This window comes from Gymnoscopelus microlampas (assembly GCF_963454915.1).
Source record: "Gymnoscopelus microlampas genome assembly, chromosome: 16".
Classification (NCBI taxonomy): domain Eukaryota; kingdom Metazoa; phylum Chordata; class Actinopteri; order Myctophiformes; family Myctophidae; genus Gymnoscopelus; species Gymnoscopelus microlampas.
The window spans coordinates 11879776-11895855 of record NC_139953.1 but is presented as its reverse complement, the minus strand read 5'-3'; the positions used below and the strand labels follow the sequence as shown (position 1 = coordinate 11895855).

General features: G+C 39.6%; 1 protein-coding gene across 1 annotated transcript in view; it reads left to right on the top strand.

Annotated features, from left to right (window-relative positions):
* The window catches only part of LOC311062838 (E3 ubiquitin-protein ligase rnf213-alpha-like), a gene marked incomplete at its 5' end in the record, with an annotated part of 60420 nt that extends 44790 nt beyond the window's left edge, over positions 1-15630 (top strand). Inside the window, 23 exons of the mRNA XM_084082057.1 lie at positions 166-268; positions 421-535; positions 788-995; positions 1371-1570; positions 1766-1888; positions 2100-2210; positions 2928-3170; positions 3929-4016; positions 4310-4344; positions 4663-4763; positions 5658-5814; positions 6487-6664; positions 6770-6864; positions 9301-9552; positions 9759-9888; positions 10027-10104; positions 10350-10530; positions 10621-10825; positions 11363-11440; positions 11834-12031; positions 12328-12417; positions 13693-13871; positions 14298-15630. Coding sequence (XP_083938183.1) covers positions 166-268; positions 421-535; positions 788-995; positions 1371-1570; positions 1766-1888; positions 2100-2210; positions 2928-3170; positions 3929-4016; positions 4310-4344; positions 4663-4763; positions 5658-5814; positions 6487-6664; positions 6770-6864; positions 9301-9552; positions 9759-9888; positions 10027-10104; positions 10350-10530; positions 10621-10825; positions 11363-11440; positions 11834-12031; positions 12328-12417; positions 13693-13871; positions 14298-14448 — 3299 coding nt within the window. The 3' untranslated portion in view covers positions 14449-15630. The remainder of the gene's footprint in view (positions 1-165; positions 269-420; positions 536-787; positions 996-1370; positions 1571-1765; positions 1889-2099; positions 2211-2927; positions 3171-3928; positions 4017-4309; positions 4345-4662; positions 4764-5657; positions 5815-6486; positions 6665-6769; positions 6865-9300; positions 9553-9758; positions 9889-10026; positions 10105-10349; positions 10531-10620; positions 10826-11362; positions 11441-11833; positions 12032-12327; positions 12418-13692; positions 13872-14297) is intronic.
* Positions 15631-16080: the final 450 nt, after the last annotated feature.

Below are 16080 nucleotides of genomic sequence, written 5' to 3'. Positions count from 1 at the left end.
GCTATCACTGACCGTAAAGTCTCTGTTTAATTGATTGTAACAGTTTCTCTGTAGTGTTACCTACCTAATTACTGTATGCTAATGCTCTATAATTATATAACACAGATTTTCTTATTGTACAGTTTGTTATCTTTTAACCAGAAGCTGTTTTATGTTTTACACCAGAAAACCATCAGATTCACACCAAGGGCTTGTCGCCCTTTGACGAGTCTGTGGACAAGAACCCTGTGGTGCGCTCTGTGATTCTGAAGCTTCTTCTAAAGTACAGGTTTGTATAGTTGACTATGAGCCTTTAGTGTTGAACCTGATGTGTTTAAATTCATAGTATTATGGATTAGTGTCTAAATTCATAGTAATATGGATTAGTAGAATAGATGCCATTTATTAATAGAATTGTTCTCTCATTGTTCTCTTTTTTAGTTTCAATGAAGTCAAAGAATATTTGCAACAGCATTTATCATCTGTTGAAGTCAGTATACTGGTGGGAGAGGAGGATAAATCCGAGCTCTATGCTTTGTACATCAACTGCCTTGAGGTAAACTCTTTTACAGTATACACTACAATCTTGTGTAAAGCTTGTTGTTTTCTCTGGTTTCTTTATTTATTTTAATTCATTTCTGTGAGATGTTTTATGAAGCACTTTAAAATGCTTTACACCCCTGTAAACACAAGCACTTTACTTCTGTATGCTTGCATAATGGGACAAAAAAATCTTGATTCTTGAATCTATATCTTTAAAGAGTGCACCACAGATATAACTAAAACTTTCACAACCTCCTGACCCCAGGACTCCCTGTGGGACAGTATGCCCCAAGAATCCACCAGAGTTGAGGAACAACAGGCATACTTCCAAGGAGAGACCGCATTTTTAAAAAGCTTCCTGAACTCCATCACCCAGTCCCCTGCAGAGGTGTCCATCGAACACCTGCAAGACATCGCCAGAATCCGTCTGTCCCTCAGCATGGCCTCTGAGATGATCACTAACTTACCTTCTGGTGAGAAGCAAGGCTTCTTAAATATTAAATATATGAGTTTTGTGAGGTCCTCTTGTCCATGTAGAAGTATCAGTTTGCATCGTGAAACAAGTTTTCAATGTGCAGAGTTGTATTCCAAAATGAGATATCTATCATTTGGAGAGTACAACTTCTATTGCAGGGATTTAATATGTTGTGATCTATGGCTGTCATTTTGATCTGCACCAAAACTATAAGACACATCCTGCACATGTATTGATCTTGACAGTTAAATTAATTTAGTTCAGGTTCCCTCTCAAAGGTTTGTTTGACTTGCTGGGAACATGGATTTCAATATAGAAAACTAGGATTTTAAAAGTTGGGGGGTGTGACTGTCCTGCTGTGTTTTTGTGACAGATGCAAATGTCCAAGATATGACCAAGGAGTTCCTGGATGCTGTTGTGGGTGTATGTGAACGGAGTGAGAATGACTGGTTCAGAGTCTACCTCATCCGTAAGCTCAGCAGCCAGCGAGGGTTTGAGGTGGTCCAGAGGATGCTGAAGGAACCACAGTTCAGCTGGCTCTTCCCTGTTGAGGTCCATCAGCAGGCATACAAGGTGATGGAGCTGCTAGGATTTCATGTTCTTTAAGCAGCGGCTCAATTTTGACAATATTTGTGAGGTGACTGCTAGAGACCCAAACCATGCATTACAGTTTCATCTGGTTAGCCTACTATCCAATCCAATGAAACAAACATTTGTAGAATTCTTTTTCACAAAATTAAAAGTATTTCTCCACTGTTGGTGGGACAGAATGCAGATGGATGCCAGATGGACCAGTACCTTGTGTATGGAGAAGAATACAGGGTCATACGTGACACAGTTACTGCAGCTGTGATGGGTGGAAGTGTTGATGAAATAGAGGCAGCATGTCAGGTATTGCTCTCATCTCGCTCTCTGTTACTGCATGCAGCATCATTTTCTCATATTGGAAGTACTTTGACACAATGATGACACAATCAACTCACTACTTCAAATGCAAAATGTTCTGCGACTGTCATATGGAACTTCAGTTAATGTGGTGCTTTGACAACATTTCACAACATTCAAAGTTCTGCTAACAATTCTTCTGCATTTTATGTTTCAGAAATTAAATGCACCTCCAAGAAAACGGACTTTATATATCCTCCTGGCTATTTTCAGAGAGGTGACGGCTCTCTACAGATCTGCCAACACAGACCTTCATCCTACTCCTGTGGTAAGAACAATGTTGTACAGTACAGTAAGATATGTACACATCATTCTTATTATAAGAGTCAACATTGTACACATGTTGATGATGCAATGACTGTGCCTGTAAGGCACAGTTCTACATCAGCGTTGCAGGCACTAACAGAAAGCTAAATCATTACTGATTAATCTACTATGAATAAGGATCAAACACAACACTTAACATCCAACAGCTGGGTGAATCTGAAACAGAATTTCCCCTGCGGGATTGATACGGTCTACATTATTATTATTATTATTATTATTATTAATGTTCTCTTGCAGATAGCTAAATGACTTCTGACCAATGAACAACTAAATGTTGGCTAACAAACAGTGAAATAATTGTATTTTGATTGGCTGAGCCACAAATGCAGCTTTCAGCCTGTTAGTCAGACTTCAACCGATGGGGGAAGAACCGTAACAAAATATTAGATGAACTTGACCTCAGCCTGAGAGCAAAGCTGATTCTACACTTTTCAATGTTTAGAGAAATGTGTTTCTGTCTCCTTTACTGTACATCATACAGCACAATCTATGTAAAGCACTTTGGATAAAAGCGCTATATAAATGGACCATTTACCATTTACTATTTAGCCAACTTTAAATAATAACTTTTATCACCGATTGAATACAATTGAAATAGGCTAATATACTGTATATCGGTTGCTGATCGATTGAACCATATTATCTTGTCTTTCATCAGCAATGTGAAGCATTTGAAGAACTCATCCAGGGCTCCAGTTTCTTGTCTTGTGGACAAGTCAGAACCTTTGCAGCAGCCTTGGTACACAACAGGTTGGGAGCCTTGACCGTCTGCCCTGATCAGAGGGTTGAAGAACAGGTTGTCATTGAACTGACAGTCCACCTGTCTGCTGTGCTCCTCACTGGGACTGATGGCTTACTGGGACCAGTCCAGCAGCTTGGCTTGTCCCCTAACAACATGCTGGTAAGCAGTTGATGACTGTATATGCTATATACATTTTATAGTTGATTATATTTGTATATAGTTTGTATGTAATAGCCTTAACCCTCTAAGACCTGATGCCGATTCTACAAAATAATGCCTTCTAAACTAGTAGAACTTTTTTTGTGCCAGGGACCCCCAGAAGAGAAGATTTGTGTTATTTTTCTTTTTTAAATATTCAAAATCTTTCAAACACTTTCAAGTTTAAACAAAATAGCAGATGTACAAGCTCACAGCGCGGCACAAAGTGACGTGCTGTGAGCTTGTAGATCTGCTATTTGAGAACCACTGTTCTAAACCAATGTTCTAAATCCTAAGAGTTTTCTGAAAAACGTATGTTGCTATATAATATATATATACAGTATAGCTAAAATCTAAAATGACACAGATGCTTTCTCGGTATTAATGGGTTAAAGGCATAGGATTAGTTGGTGATCCTGAGGTACACTTTTCAAAGTCATTTAATGTCATACTGTATTTGTAATCTTAGATGTCAGTTGAAGTGGTTTCATTCTAATTCTGTCCCTTTCATCAGTACTGGAAAAAAGGCAACTGGCTATAACATATACTTTTAGTTTAATTTAGTTACCATTATGTCGCATCTTTGAGTTGTTGGGTGATGTCTGGTTTCAGAATCTTCTTAATTTGGCTGTTATTCTAATTACATTTACTCTTGCTTGTGTCTTATTTTGCCATATGGACCAATACAAATTAACAGATTTCCTCTCAACATATTACAGAGGTCCTTTATACCCACAATGCCTGATGACATGCTGGCTGTAGCCCAGAGGATTATAAAGCAGGACTATATGCAGCTCACCTGGTATGGTAAGTATTATACACCTGATAATACATTATATTGTGTAGTATGGTAAGGATAGATCACCTGATAACACACAGTCTTTCATTAAGCTTTGCCAATTATTTTTAAATGTATTTGTACTATTCTGTTGTGTTGTTGGTCTTTGTATTTTATGTCATGTTTATTTGTTGAAAAATAAATAAATACTTTAATGACAAAAAAGAAAAAAGAAAACTTTGCCAATTAAATTGATTTGAGCTTGTGTTCTCTGTCAATTAAAAGCTAATGTTTCATGTATTGTTTTGTTTTTTTCCATTAGTGTGCCCAAACAATCACCCATGTTTTGTTGATGAGGTAAGTTAAAATGACATGAACTACAGTATATACTCAGATGACATAAGCATTGTGATACTGATAAATGACCTTTACCATATGTAATTTAGTTGATTATATTGTGCTGTTTCAGCTACTACATTAGAATAGGCTTCAGTAGAATAGGCCTAAGCTTATTCATTAATCACAAGCAAGCATTGGTAGAATATCAAGGCCTTACTGCCTTTATAGAGAACACAAAATAAACCCGAGCACATCTAAATGTTATAAAGGCAAGCCAGGTGAAAGAAGATAAGTTCTTGCTTACTGATGAAACATGATTGTTGTGTTTCTCTGCAGTGTGGCTTGCCCATGCAGAGAGGGAGGTGTCTGGAATGTGGGCTTGAGGTTGGAGGAGATGATCACATAGCTGTGGCTGGATTCAGACCCATACAGCAACAGTAAGTTATTAGAACTACATCAGAACCAGTGATGTTGTCCAAGTACATCTGGACTTACAAGGAACCTGACTTGGCTAGTTACTGACTACACACATCACAATGAATCAAGCAGAGGAATAATTATCCTATTTTAAAATTGGCTACTGGGAGGGCTGGCGGACCATGGTCGCTATGACTCAGACATAATAACCATAAACAAACCCGATACGGCCATATATAGGCATGTCACTATGACTCAGACATTACCATAAAACAAACCCGATATGCCCATATATAGGCATATATGGAGATCCGGTAGTCCAGAACCACAGATCTGACCGCTATGCCATATATGCTATGTGCATATATGGGACCCAGGTAGACAGACAGATACAGAGTTCTCCATATAGGCAATAGGCACAAAAGGGACACAGACAGACATGTACAATAGGTAGTAGGTACGCTGACAAAGCCACTGACACTATGACTCAGACATATTGGTTGGATCGGCGGTGTGACGTAGGTGTTAGGGCCACGTATCACGCAACTAGATTGGTTGATACAGGTGTGTAGACCATGGCTATGAAGTCTGCCTTTGTACAGTTCTTTTCATGTTGCCATATCGTTGGCCTGACACAAAGAGGCTTATAGCTTAATTACAAAATAGAACTATAGAAATTGTTTATTTTACACTTAAGGAATTTATCTGGCATTACTTAGGGACATTGACTTACAACACTAAAATTTGTGTAGTTGTCACCCACGAATCACGGGTCTAAGTGATAATAGATGCAGAATTGCTTGGACAACAAACAAGAACCAGGGTGAGAGGATGTCATTGATTTTTCTATAGTCAGACCTGGTTCATTTAGAAGCAACGTTATAATAGATTGACCTCATCATGTGTTCTTTTAGGCAGGATGTCACAAGGCCAGGCCACATCCTGGGTGACCCACAGAGAAGGAACAATCCAGACACCCTGGACACTAAAAACATGTCCCTCACCCCCTTCACCTTGGTCAGGCTGGTGACTCATTTAGCCATGCTGCTGGGAGCCTCAGATCATCCACAGGTATGCAAAGGATCCTTGTTCCAAAATGACATAGACACTGTCTTACAAAATGAGTGATGGAATGCAGTTAAAACCAATCATGCCTGTAAAAATAATGCACTGATTTGAAAGTTCTCTCTCACATTGGTTGTTAAGGATAAAGTTAACCATTGTAAGTTCTCCCATTAAAGATGCTTGATTCAGGATATCCAATTGGTCTTTGAAAACAACCAGTACAGTATATGAGCACTTCAATGAAAACAAATAAATCTGGCAATTTAGGGAAGACCTTGTAGTTGGCTTCGACTAGATAGTTGTTGGGATTTTGTAAGTTGGTGTTAGTCTGGTGCACATTGATTACATTAACACTTGTGCTATAATACATAAACAATGCATCTGGTTCGTCCAATGCGATTGTGATGTCCATGTCAAATAAAATAAACATAACATATCAGAACCAAGCCAGTAGGTGTGTTGATGGTAGTCTGATGCAACCAAGGGGTTGACCAAATAATAACTCTTACTGTATGAAACCATAATATCCTAAAGAGGTGGAATGCAGAGCTTCGGTTTTATCTGTATTCCTTTTCTTTTCCCAAGATTGACATACAATTTCTCTATTTCCAGCTATAAAGTAACATTTGGCCATGACCACTGTCCTGTTAATCTTACTGTTGTATTGCGCCCCTTCAGTTGATACGGCAGGTGATTCAGCCTCCTGTCACGGAGCCTTGCTTGTTTCTCCAACAACACCTTTTGAAGGACATGGAGCAGCTGGCCCAAGCCTTGGGGAAAGGCGCTGATGACACAGTGACCACTGTCCACTGGATGATCAAGTCCCTCCTAGAACCTAGAACACGCACCAATCAATGTACAGCAACGCAATACCTGTCTTTTTATATATGTCATGTTTTCAGAATATATAAAGATGTAGATGTTGTATTTCACCAAATCGTTTTTGTTTTACTTTGTTTAGGGCCTGCTGGTTATAATCCCCATCTACTGAACAAAGAATCCAGAAATGCATGGGAGACAATCGTTGCTACAGACATCATGGCACCACAGCTGAGGGTAATAATATTGTCGTCATCCTTTGCATTTATATATTTCAGTAGGATTGTCCTCATAAAGTTGTCCTCATAAAGTTGTGTTATCTTTGATAAACTCAACAAAGCCTCAAAGTTATGAGCATGACCAAATATGCATATCTCTGCTGTCGGGCAGAATAATACAAATACAGCTCGAGCAGAGTTAGGAGGTTTTGTCCATCATTGATAAGAACAGCTGACGACCTCCAAGCTCACAATGCATCACAACACGTGAATTAATGCCCTGATGCTTCATGACACTGCTTATATAGGCCAACAATAATAAGCTGGACTTTAAATATTACAATAACTTCTACAAAGAGGGGTTCACAGAGTTGCATTTTCAGTAGAACTAGCGAGAGAAATGCTATATGAACTAATTTCTTGTCACATTGCTCTCCTCAGAAAACACTTCATAGATTTTAGAAATAGCATTAATTGTTGTCATAACATTAGCGTCAGTGCCAAGTTTGATAAAGAGGTACACTGACTGTATAGTTATTTTTAACAGACTACGGGGGAAAACCCCCTGCCTCGTTAAAGTTTGTTTTCTTCTGCTCTGAGTCTGCAGCAGCTCTGTGTGACATGCAGGGGAGAGGGGCTGGAGTTAGCTGGTTTGGTCGACAGTTTGACGAACCAGAGTTAGGAGGTTTTGTCAGAAGCGCTTTTTAATACTTTTCATTGGTTCAATATTTGTTTAAAGGTGTAGTGAAATGAAAAATATGTTTTTCACACTTTTAGAGCATATCCGTGGTCATCATATGGGCATACCTAACAATAGATGCCAAAAAAAATGAAAAAAACCCATTTTTGTGTATTTTTTACATCTAAAGTCCCTAAAAAGCCAATCTTAATTACTTCCTGTAAACGAAAACGTGCTGCGTGATGACATAATACAGCCTTCACGAATATAAATGAATCTTGATTACATGCACCTGTTTGATTCCCATAGCTGCACGTTCTTCAAACACAGCTGATTTTAATTACAGAGATAACTCCGTTTTGAATCTCATTGAAGATGAGTGTATTACTCATTTTAAACTTCATCTGCACACTAAAATATGTATCTGAAAACATTATAGGTTAGAAATAAGCCAGGTAGTAGCAAACGTGCTTCACTGGCCGTCTCTCTCTCACTTGTAAACAAACACTAGCCGTGTGCCAGCACGGCTGAAGTGATTGAGATCCAACGTCCCATAGCCTGAAGGGATGGGACCTTCTGATTGGTTTAGAGTCGTTGAGCCGACGTTTCGGGCTGAACCTTCAAAATAAAATGACCGAAAATGTCACTTCAGTGCGTCTTTAACCAACACACAGACTTAAAGGGTGTTCAATAGCAATGATTATTTATTTTTTTAAAGCAGAAAAATTGAGGGTTTTTTTTGTTTTAGTTTCTGCCCGACAGCGACGATATATCACATGGATATTTAAAAATATTCACAAATTGGCTAATATGTTGGGAAATGCATTTTCCATCCTGGAAATGCATTTTCATAAATATGCATGAATATACTGTACATTGTGTCTGCTTATATATTTTGTGAAAAATATTCAATATATTTTAGCTGTATGACAATTCATGTTATTAATTGTCTCCTCCAGGCCGAAGGCATGGCGAGAGAGTATGTTTTACCCTCCGTCCGTCCGTCCGTCCGTCCGTCCGTGTGTGTGTCCGTCCGTGTGTGTGTGTCCGTCCTGTCTGTGTGTTAGCAGCTAATCTCCGGGAACCGTTGGCCCGGTCGCTCCGAAACTGTGCACACACACTCCCTGGATGCCAATTCAGAACCTCTGCCCTAATTTTTTCACATGGGCCTGTAATGGAGGAGGCCGATTTGTACAAAACCCATTTTTTTTTACATTTCTCAGATTTTATCCAAACGTCATGCAAATCGGTATACATTATGTCTATAGTCATGTGATCAACACGGATCTGTCCGATTTCCCATATTCCATCCTCATTGCCTATGGTTGGCTTCCAAAGTTTGCAGGATTGGTCCGTTTTGAACAAAAAGCCTCAAACTATGAACGCAGCTTGCGATTTCCGTGAAATTTCACACGCACATTCCCACTAGGCCGAGGAAGAAATGTCACCCTTTTCACATTGGCCTGTTATAGCGCCACCAGCAGGTCTAATTTAGCAAAACACATTTTCATGAATGCAGTGTCTGATTGCCGTGAAAGACCTAAGAATAAATGGCACCCTTTTCACATTGGCCTATTATAGCGCCACCAGGAGGCCAGAATTACGTACCTGACCTGGCGGAGACCTGTGCTCCGAGGAGCACTTTTTCTATTTTTTTATCATTCACACATGTTGAAGTGACAGGATTAGAACAATTCAACAAATACACCAATACTACACGAACACAATAGAGATTTCATACTGCAGTTCATATTTTGTGTCTCTGTTTGTCATCAGGATCTTGATGGTGTGCTAAGGGACGTCAACACCGCCATCAGGACGGACTCTCGTGTCTCGTCCAACCTCCTCATGAGCCTGACCTATGAAAATGAGGTCCCTACGCTGACCTCCCTACCTCGAGGGTCCCAGCTCCACTGCTCAGCGGTGTGGAGCTGCAGGGAGAGGCTTTCCCTGCTCAGCCTCAAACACATAGTGGAGCACCATGACCAGAAGGAGAACCTTCCTCTGCTCTGGAGGTTCCTGCAGAAGGTGAGCAGCTTGCTGAGCTCCCTTTATAATGTCTTTAGTCATTAGGCTTGGCTATTCAAAACAGATGAATGAGACAGACAGACAGACAGACAGACAGACAGATTCAATCTGAGGTCTACACCATGCAACATACACCACACAATGCAATGGGCCATGTTGCGCATCATGCAACTTGCTCATGCAACATTTCTTTTTCTTTTTTACAGGAGACAGAATTTCGACAGATAAAGTTCCTTCCAGACATACTGAGCCTTCAGAAGCACCTGGTGAGAAAGTTCCAGAATGCATCTGATGAGAGGCTTGGCTCCATTGGAGACTTCATTGGCAGACAGACAGGTATCATCATTGACCATGATCTACCGTAACCATAGTCTATGTGCTGAGTTGTCAACAAATGTTTGTAATCCACTTCATGTGTCCCTCTTCTGTTACAAAATGGTCCAGATGAGATAATCAACTAATGTTTTGTTCCAGGAATGAAGACGTGGTATGAAAAACAGATTGATATCTTCCTGAACACATGGAACCTTCTCAGAGTGTCTGTAGCCAGCAGTGAGTCCATCACTTTAACCACTTAAGCCCTGCAGTATATAGTCATGCAATGAACATAGCCGATCTATAAGCTTTTGATGAGTTGTGAGCTTGTACATCTACTATTTTGGATCTTTTGGAATTTCTTTCTGAAATGTTTTTGTTTTGTTTGTAGAAAGCTAACATTGTAGCTGGACAGGCTGAATTCATTATAAATTCATTTGAAAGAACACGTTTCTCACCACTGCATGCTCCCTGACTTGTAGGTGAGATGAAAATCCCAGAGGAGTTTTGTGGAAAGGATTTGGACCTGAGCAGTGACCTTCAGTACCTTCTTCCCAGGCGACAGGGAGCAGGCCTGTGTGCCACCGCTCTGCTCAGCCACCTGGTGTCACTGCACAACGAGCTGGTCTACGCTGTGGACCATCACACCAAGGAGGACTGCAGGTATACAGTACATGTCAGATCAGGTTCAGTGATTCACAATGCAGACACAGGGTTCAATTCTGCAGGCCTGACTTGCTTCTGATGTTCCAGTGGTTACAAGGTGGCCGTGGCAGACCTGACGGAGCAGCACGTCATCCGATACGAGCTGGAGAAAGACCTGCTTCCTCTCATTCTGTCCAACTGCCAGTACAGCCTGGAACGCGGCCAACAGACCGTGACAGAATACAACCTGCCCAAGATCCAGCAACAGATCCTCACCCGCTTCCTCCAGGGAAAACCTTTAATAACACGGGCCGTGAGTCACACTGATTGACACAACGCTTGAGACCTACCGTCCCTATTCTGGGCTTGTTATAATAGGCGAACATTCGTAGACAAATAATGATTTTCTTTTTGTATTAACCCTTATGACATGTGACAAGTGTCTGATGGAGAAAAAGGAAAACATCAAAGTGTCCGTTAATATTTACTTCACTGATTCTGTCCATCTTTAATTAAGATTAACCCTCTATATTCCATATAACCTGTGGTATGACACTTGGTACTGCAAGCAGTTAATGCTAAATACACTTACATTTTAGCTATAATTTACCATTATGTTACACTGAGATGTGTCTTCATCTATATCATCTATCTAGATTATTGCCTTGAAATATATTCCTTGTCTTAGTGTAATTCACCATGGATATATGTGTCAGACAATTAAAATGTGAATGAAATGAAGAGATTTATACTAAAAAGTTTTATACAATTGAATGATCTACATGTACTGAAAGTATTTACAGACATCTGTGGATCTGTCCTTCCTAAACCCCACTGTGCTTTGTTACAGGGAGTTCCTACTCTGTTCAGCAGACAAGAGAGAGACTATGACAACATCTTCAAGTCTATTAAAGGAAAGGTGCCTCAGGCAAGTGTTTACATTATGTTTCGTAAACTATTTTAACCATGCATACTTATAGTTTTCTACTCAATGAAACGTAGTAATACAGATTTACGTGCTGCCTAAACATGCAAAAAATGAGAGAGAAGAATGATGTAGTGATTTATTGAATACTTTATTAACAAGAATGTTAACAGTACAGGTAGTACAGTCAGTCAAGGTTATGCTAAAAGGAAAACACAAAAAGCCCCAGGGGCTTGTTTCCATTGTGGTCCATTGTACTCAATTCATCAGTAAGACAAAATATAATACTTGTCGGTCGGTATACATACATATATACTCATTCATAATGTAAATGTGTTGTCCCCCCCAAAGTAATGGCATTAATTTGCTGACATATTGATATCCTATTGTCCCCAGGAGTCTCTGAGCTCTCTGACCAGAAATGCTGTGTCCAGAGAGCTGGCATCCTACGACTTGCTGTGTGATGCTCTGAAGGTTGTGGAGCTGGTCCTGGGATTCCTTTCCATGACTGCTGGAGATCACACAATGTCACTGGTCGTTTATCTCAGGGATCTGTTGAAGATGGCAGATCAGATTGACTCTCATGTCCTAAAGGTCAGGAGGTGAAGAGGTTCTATGTCTGTCTGTGGAGCTCTCTGAACTCCAAGAAGTATTTGATATAGCTCTTTAAAAACGATCTGCATGGTTGTTTGTTTTTATAGAACCAAATAGTTCCTTAAAAACCCTTAAAGGGTTTAATGTAGCCTTAACAAGTTTATATTGGTTTCAGTGTTCCTCTATCTCTAGAAACACATACATGAATATAGATCTTCCACATGATCATATACATGGTATATGTCTTCCACATCTTATCTAGTGTGTTGATACAGTATGCTGTTGTATTCCCACAGGCTCTGGGCAGGTGCTGTCTGAAACACTGCATTTCTCTGTGGCAACTTCTGTCCTCCTTGAAATCTCAGATGATGCTGCGTCTCAATAAGGTAAGCCTGGTGTTTCTCATCTAGCTGGTTGTGATCTTAAAATTCTCACAGGCTAATAAACTAAAGACAAATTAGACAGAGGAATGTTAGACAGAGAGAGGAACATGGATTTTGATACATACAATAGTATTGCCTGCCTGGTCCTGGCCGCTGTAGCGTCGTCAACAGACTGTGGTGAGGGTCTTCGATAATCCGCTCAGTCTTGGCTAAACACTTCTTCTCGCATGTCGTGGAGGGAGGGAAACTCACCTCTGACATGTCCACACCACCCTCTCTGTAGGGCTTTGAGGTTGAGGGTGTAGTTCATGCACCCTTTTGGGGTTAAGTTGGGGTCAAGATTTGGATAGTTGTAATACTTGACTATGATTAGCTAAGCTGTGTTTGTTGCTTGGCAATCTGAGAGCCCAGGTCAAAAAAAAGGAAAAACAGCGCCCTCTGCTGTTTTTCACTTTTGCATTTGCGCTGCTCTGATCTGTTCTTGAGAGATTAGTTGCTTGGTAACTATTCTGATAATTGTTGCTGAAAAATGACATTGCTTGGCTGAATAGAATTGTTATCAATAAATTATTGTTTTTGTTTTATTGCTATGTTTATTTTAGGAAACCTTGCCAGGTATATAACCAGTTTATAAAACCAATAAGCCATGTGAGCCTGTGGTTTACAGTGATTTTATGACGGCTAACACCCCATAGATTCTGTAAAATCACTGTAAACCACAGCCTCTTGGGACTTATTGCTTTAAAGAACAACTGCTCTATGCTCCATCTGTCTAAAATATACATCTGCGCCCCAATGTCTAGTAGAGCGCATACCATTAAGGCTCAGTCCTTACACCCCCGGCCTGGGTTCAAATCAGAGTCCTCCTGACGTCCTTTGCTGCATGTCCTTCCTCATCTCTCTCTCCTGCCATTTCCTGTCTCTCCCCTGTTGCTATCAAATAAAGGCTTGTAATGTGATCTAAATAATAATAATAAATACTCCCCGTTTTTAAACATTGGGGTAGAAATACATTAAAATGCCTAATTCTGGAAAATATTAGATTACAGAAGGTTCTACTACCTGTTTTTACTTTTACATTTTTTGGTCTTAAGTCAAGAACCTTGTTTTGTTTTGATTTTCAAATACATGACGTCCAATAGCATAACCACTGTATTACATTGGAATTAAGTAATACTAATATTAATGATAATTATTATTATTATAGTAGTATTAGAATCCATGGGTGATGCTATGCATCTTTAACTCTCTAGCATGTTGTTCTCTGTCTAAACAAAGGAGCCATTCTTTGGGCACTCGGCTGAGTACCAGAAGCCATTGAACGATGAAGAGGAGAGGCAGATGAAGGGGTTTGTGTCCAAGGGGGACGTGGACACATGGCTGCTGGAGATGCATGAGTTCATCCTGCTGAGTCTGGGGAGTCCACATGCCACAGACACCTACAATCCCACCTGGAGGTGAGCTGGAGGACACAACTTTTATTTCAGGATTGTTCAAAATAAACAAACCAATGCCCGGATGGCTGGCATAGCCGTCTGGGCACTGACAGCATTTCCTGTCAGTCTACTATCTATCAATAAAGGCAGAAAAAATATATTTAAAAAAAATATCTTAATATCTATCAAACAGATCTTTGTAGTGCTTCGCCATTTTTAAACAAACGCAATACAAGACAAGACAAGAGAAATGGCCTTGTTTTGGATTTGCAGGCTAGACCTTGAATTAAAAGGAACATCATAAAGCTGTTGAAGGTTTTCATCTCACTGAGCAGCAGTTTTTCTCCATTCTAATTCTGTTGTAGTTTTTGTATTATTACAAGTACATAAAACGCCAAACTCATGAAGTGCTCTCATTCACTGACACACTGACTTCTTTGTCTTCAGTGTTAAGGAAACGGTGGTTGCTTACATGGACCGCAAGCAGGTGGAGGTGATGGCTGATGTTGAGGCCTGCTTCCCAGACACCATCCTTATGTCTCAGGTTGTGGAAGCGTGGAAACATGCTGTTAGAGCCAGACACGAGTGGATGATGTGATGCACACACCTGATGTCAGTGGAGACGCCCTATATAACTTGTTGTACTGAGAAAATAGAAAATCTACAAATCTACAATCTACACGTTGTGATCTTGTAGATTGGCTATTTTAGCTATTCATTTTTTTCAACGTATTTTTATTTGAGAAACGGGTGTACAGCAGATACATGCCCCACAGCGCACAGCAATTCTCCCACTCCCTAGTCCCTCCCCCCACCCACCGACAAACAAAACTAAATAAAAACAGAACAATAATAGTAAAGATAAAGTAAAGATATAAAAATAAACAATAACAATAAATAATAGCAATAACAACAATGACAAGAACAACATCATCGGCAGCACACATCATACACACTGTATGGCAAAATAGCAGACCAATTGCGGGCAGCAAACCTGTCCACACACCGTCACAAGCCATATCAATTTGTAATTTCACTGTTTAATTGAGAAGACATTGGAGACCAAAGGTCTTGGAATATCTGTCCCCAGTTATGTTATTATGTTATGTTATTTTAGCTATTTTTTAAAAAGGTTTGAGGACCAAACAAAGAAGCAAAGATTTGAGTTACAAATATTCGCTTAAATAAATATGTAGCCTATATACAAGATTTGGACCAATGTTCAAGATTTTTTTGTTTATCTGCTATTTTTGAATAGCCCAAAGAAATCTTAGAATGACACAGATGCGTTCCCGGTCTTAATGGGTTAAAGTGGTTAATAAAGCATCTGTCATTAGTGTCACATCATATGTGTTGACACCAAAACGTTTGTAATTGTGTACTTTTTTACACATATTTTACACATTTATAACTATATTCTTTTATATACTTACTTAATTAGCTTGATTGCTCATGGAAAATAATCATACAGAATTTAATCAACCTTACTTATGAGTGTGTGTTATTCCTGTACTGCCAAAGAGGAACGTGAGAACAGGAGGAAGAATGAGGAATTTGATTTGAATGTCATAAAATTATGCATTCCTGTTTTTATCAGATTCCATTAGTATAGGGTTTTTTATTAATCATTCAGGACCGCAACATTTGTTGTGGGGAAAGAGTATGTGTGCAATGTAAGTGCCAAGAAGTGTGACAATCAAATCCCAGTGTTTTGGGGGTTTAAAGGGGTTTATGTGCGTCTGTGCTTTAACAAACTGCCTATTATGTCTATAGAATACAATGGTGCAACTCATCAGTTTAATTGGAATTCTTTGAAGACTGTTGGTCATATTAAAGAGTGAAGGTATCCTTTTCACCTCATCCTGCCTCCATTTTTTCCACATTGAAATTAAAAACATTGTTGTAAGATTTCACTTCATTCTAATGTGACAAGAGCTTAAGTTATTTTCATTATGCAAAATGCGTAAAGAGAGTGAAAAAAGCTAAACCAAAGTACAAGCCCCAAACTAATTGGTGGGGGCTTGCTTGACAGTTTTGAAACTACTGTTAAATTACATTAAAAAAATCACACCCTGTGTGAAGGTAGCGGCGCCTTTGATACATTATGTCATCGAGATGTGTTTATAATGTGTTTATAGCCATGTGTCACGTGAAGCTTGACCAATCCCTTTGTTGACGGGTCTGACCAATCAGAACGTTGACGGGTCTGACCAATCAGAACGTTGACGGT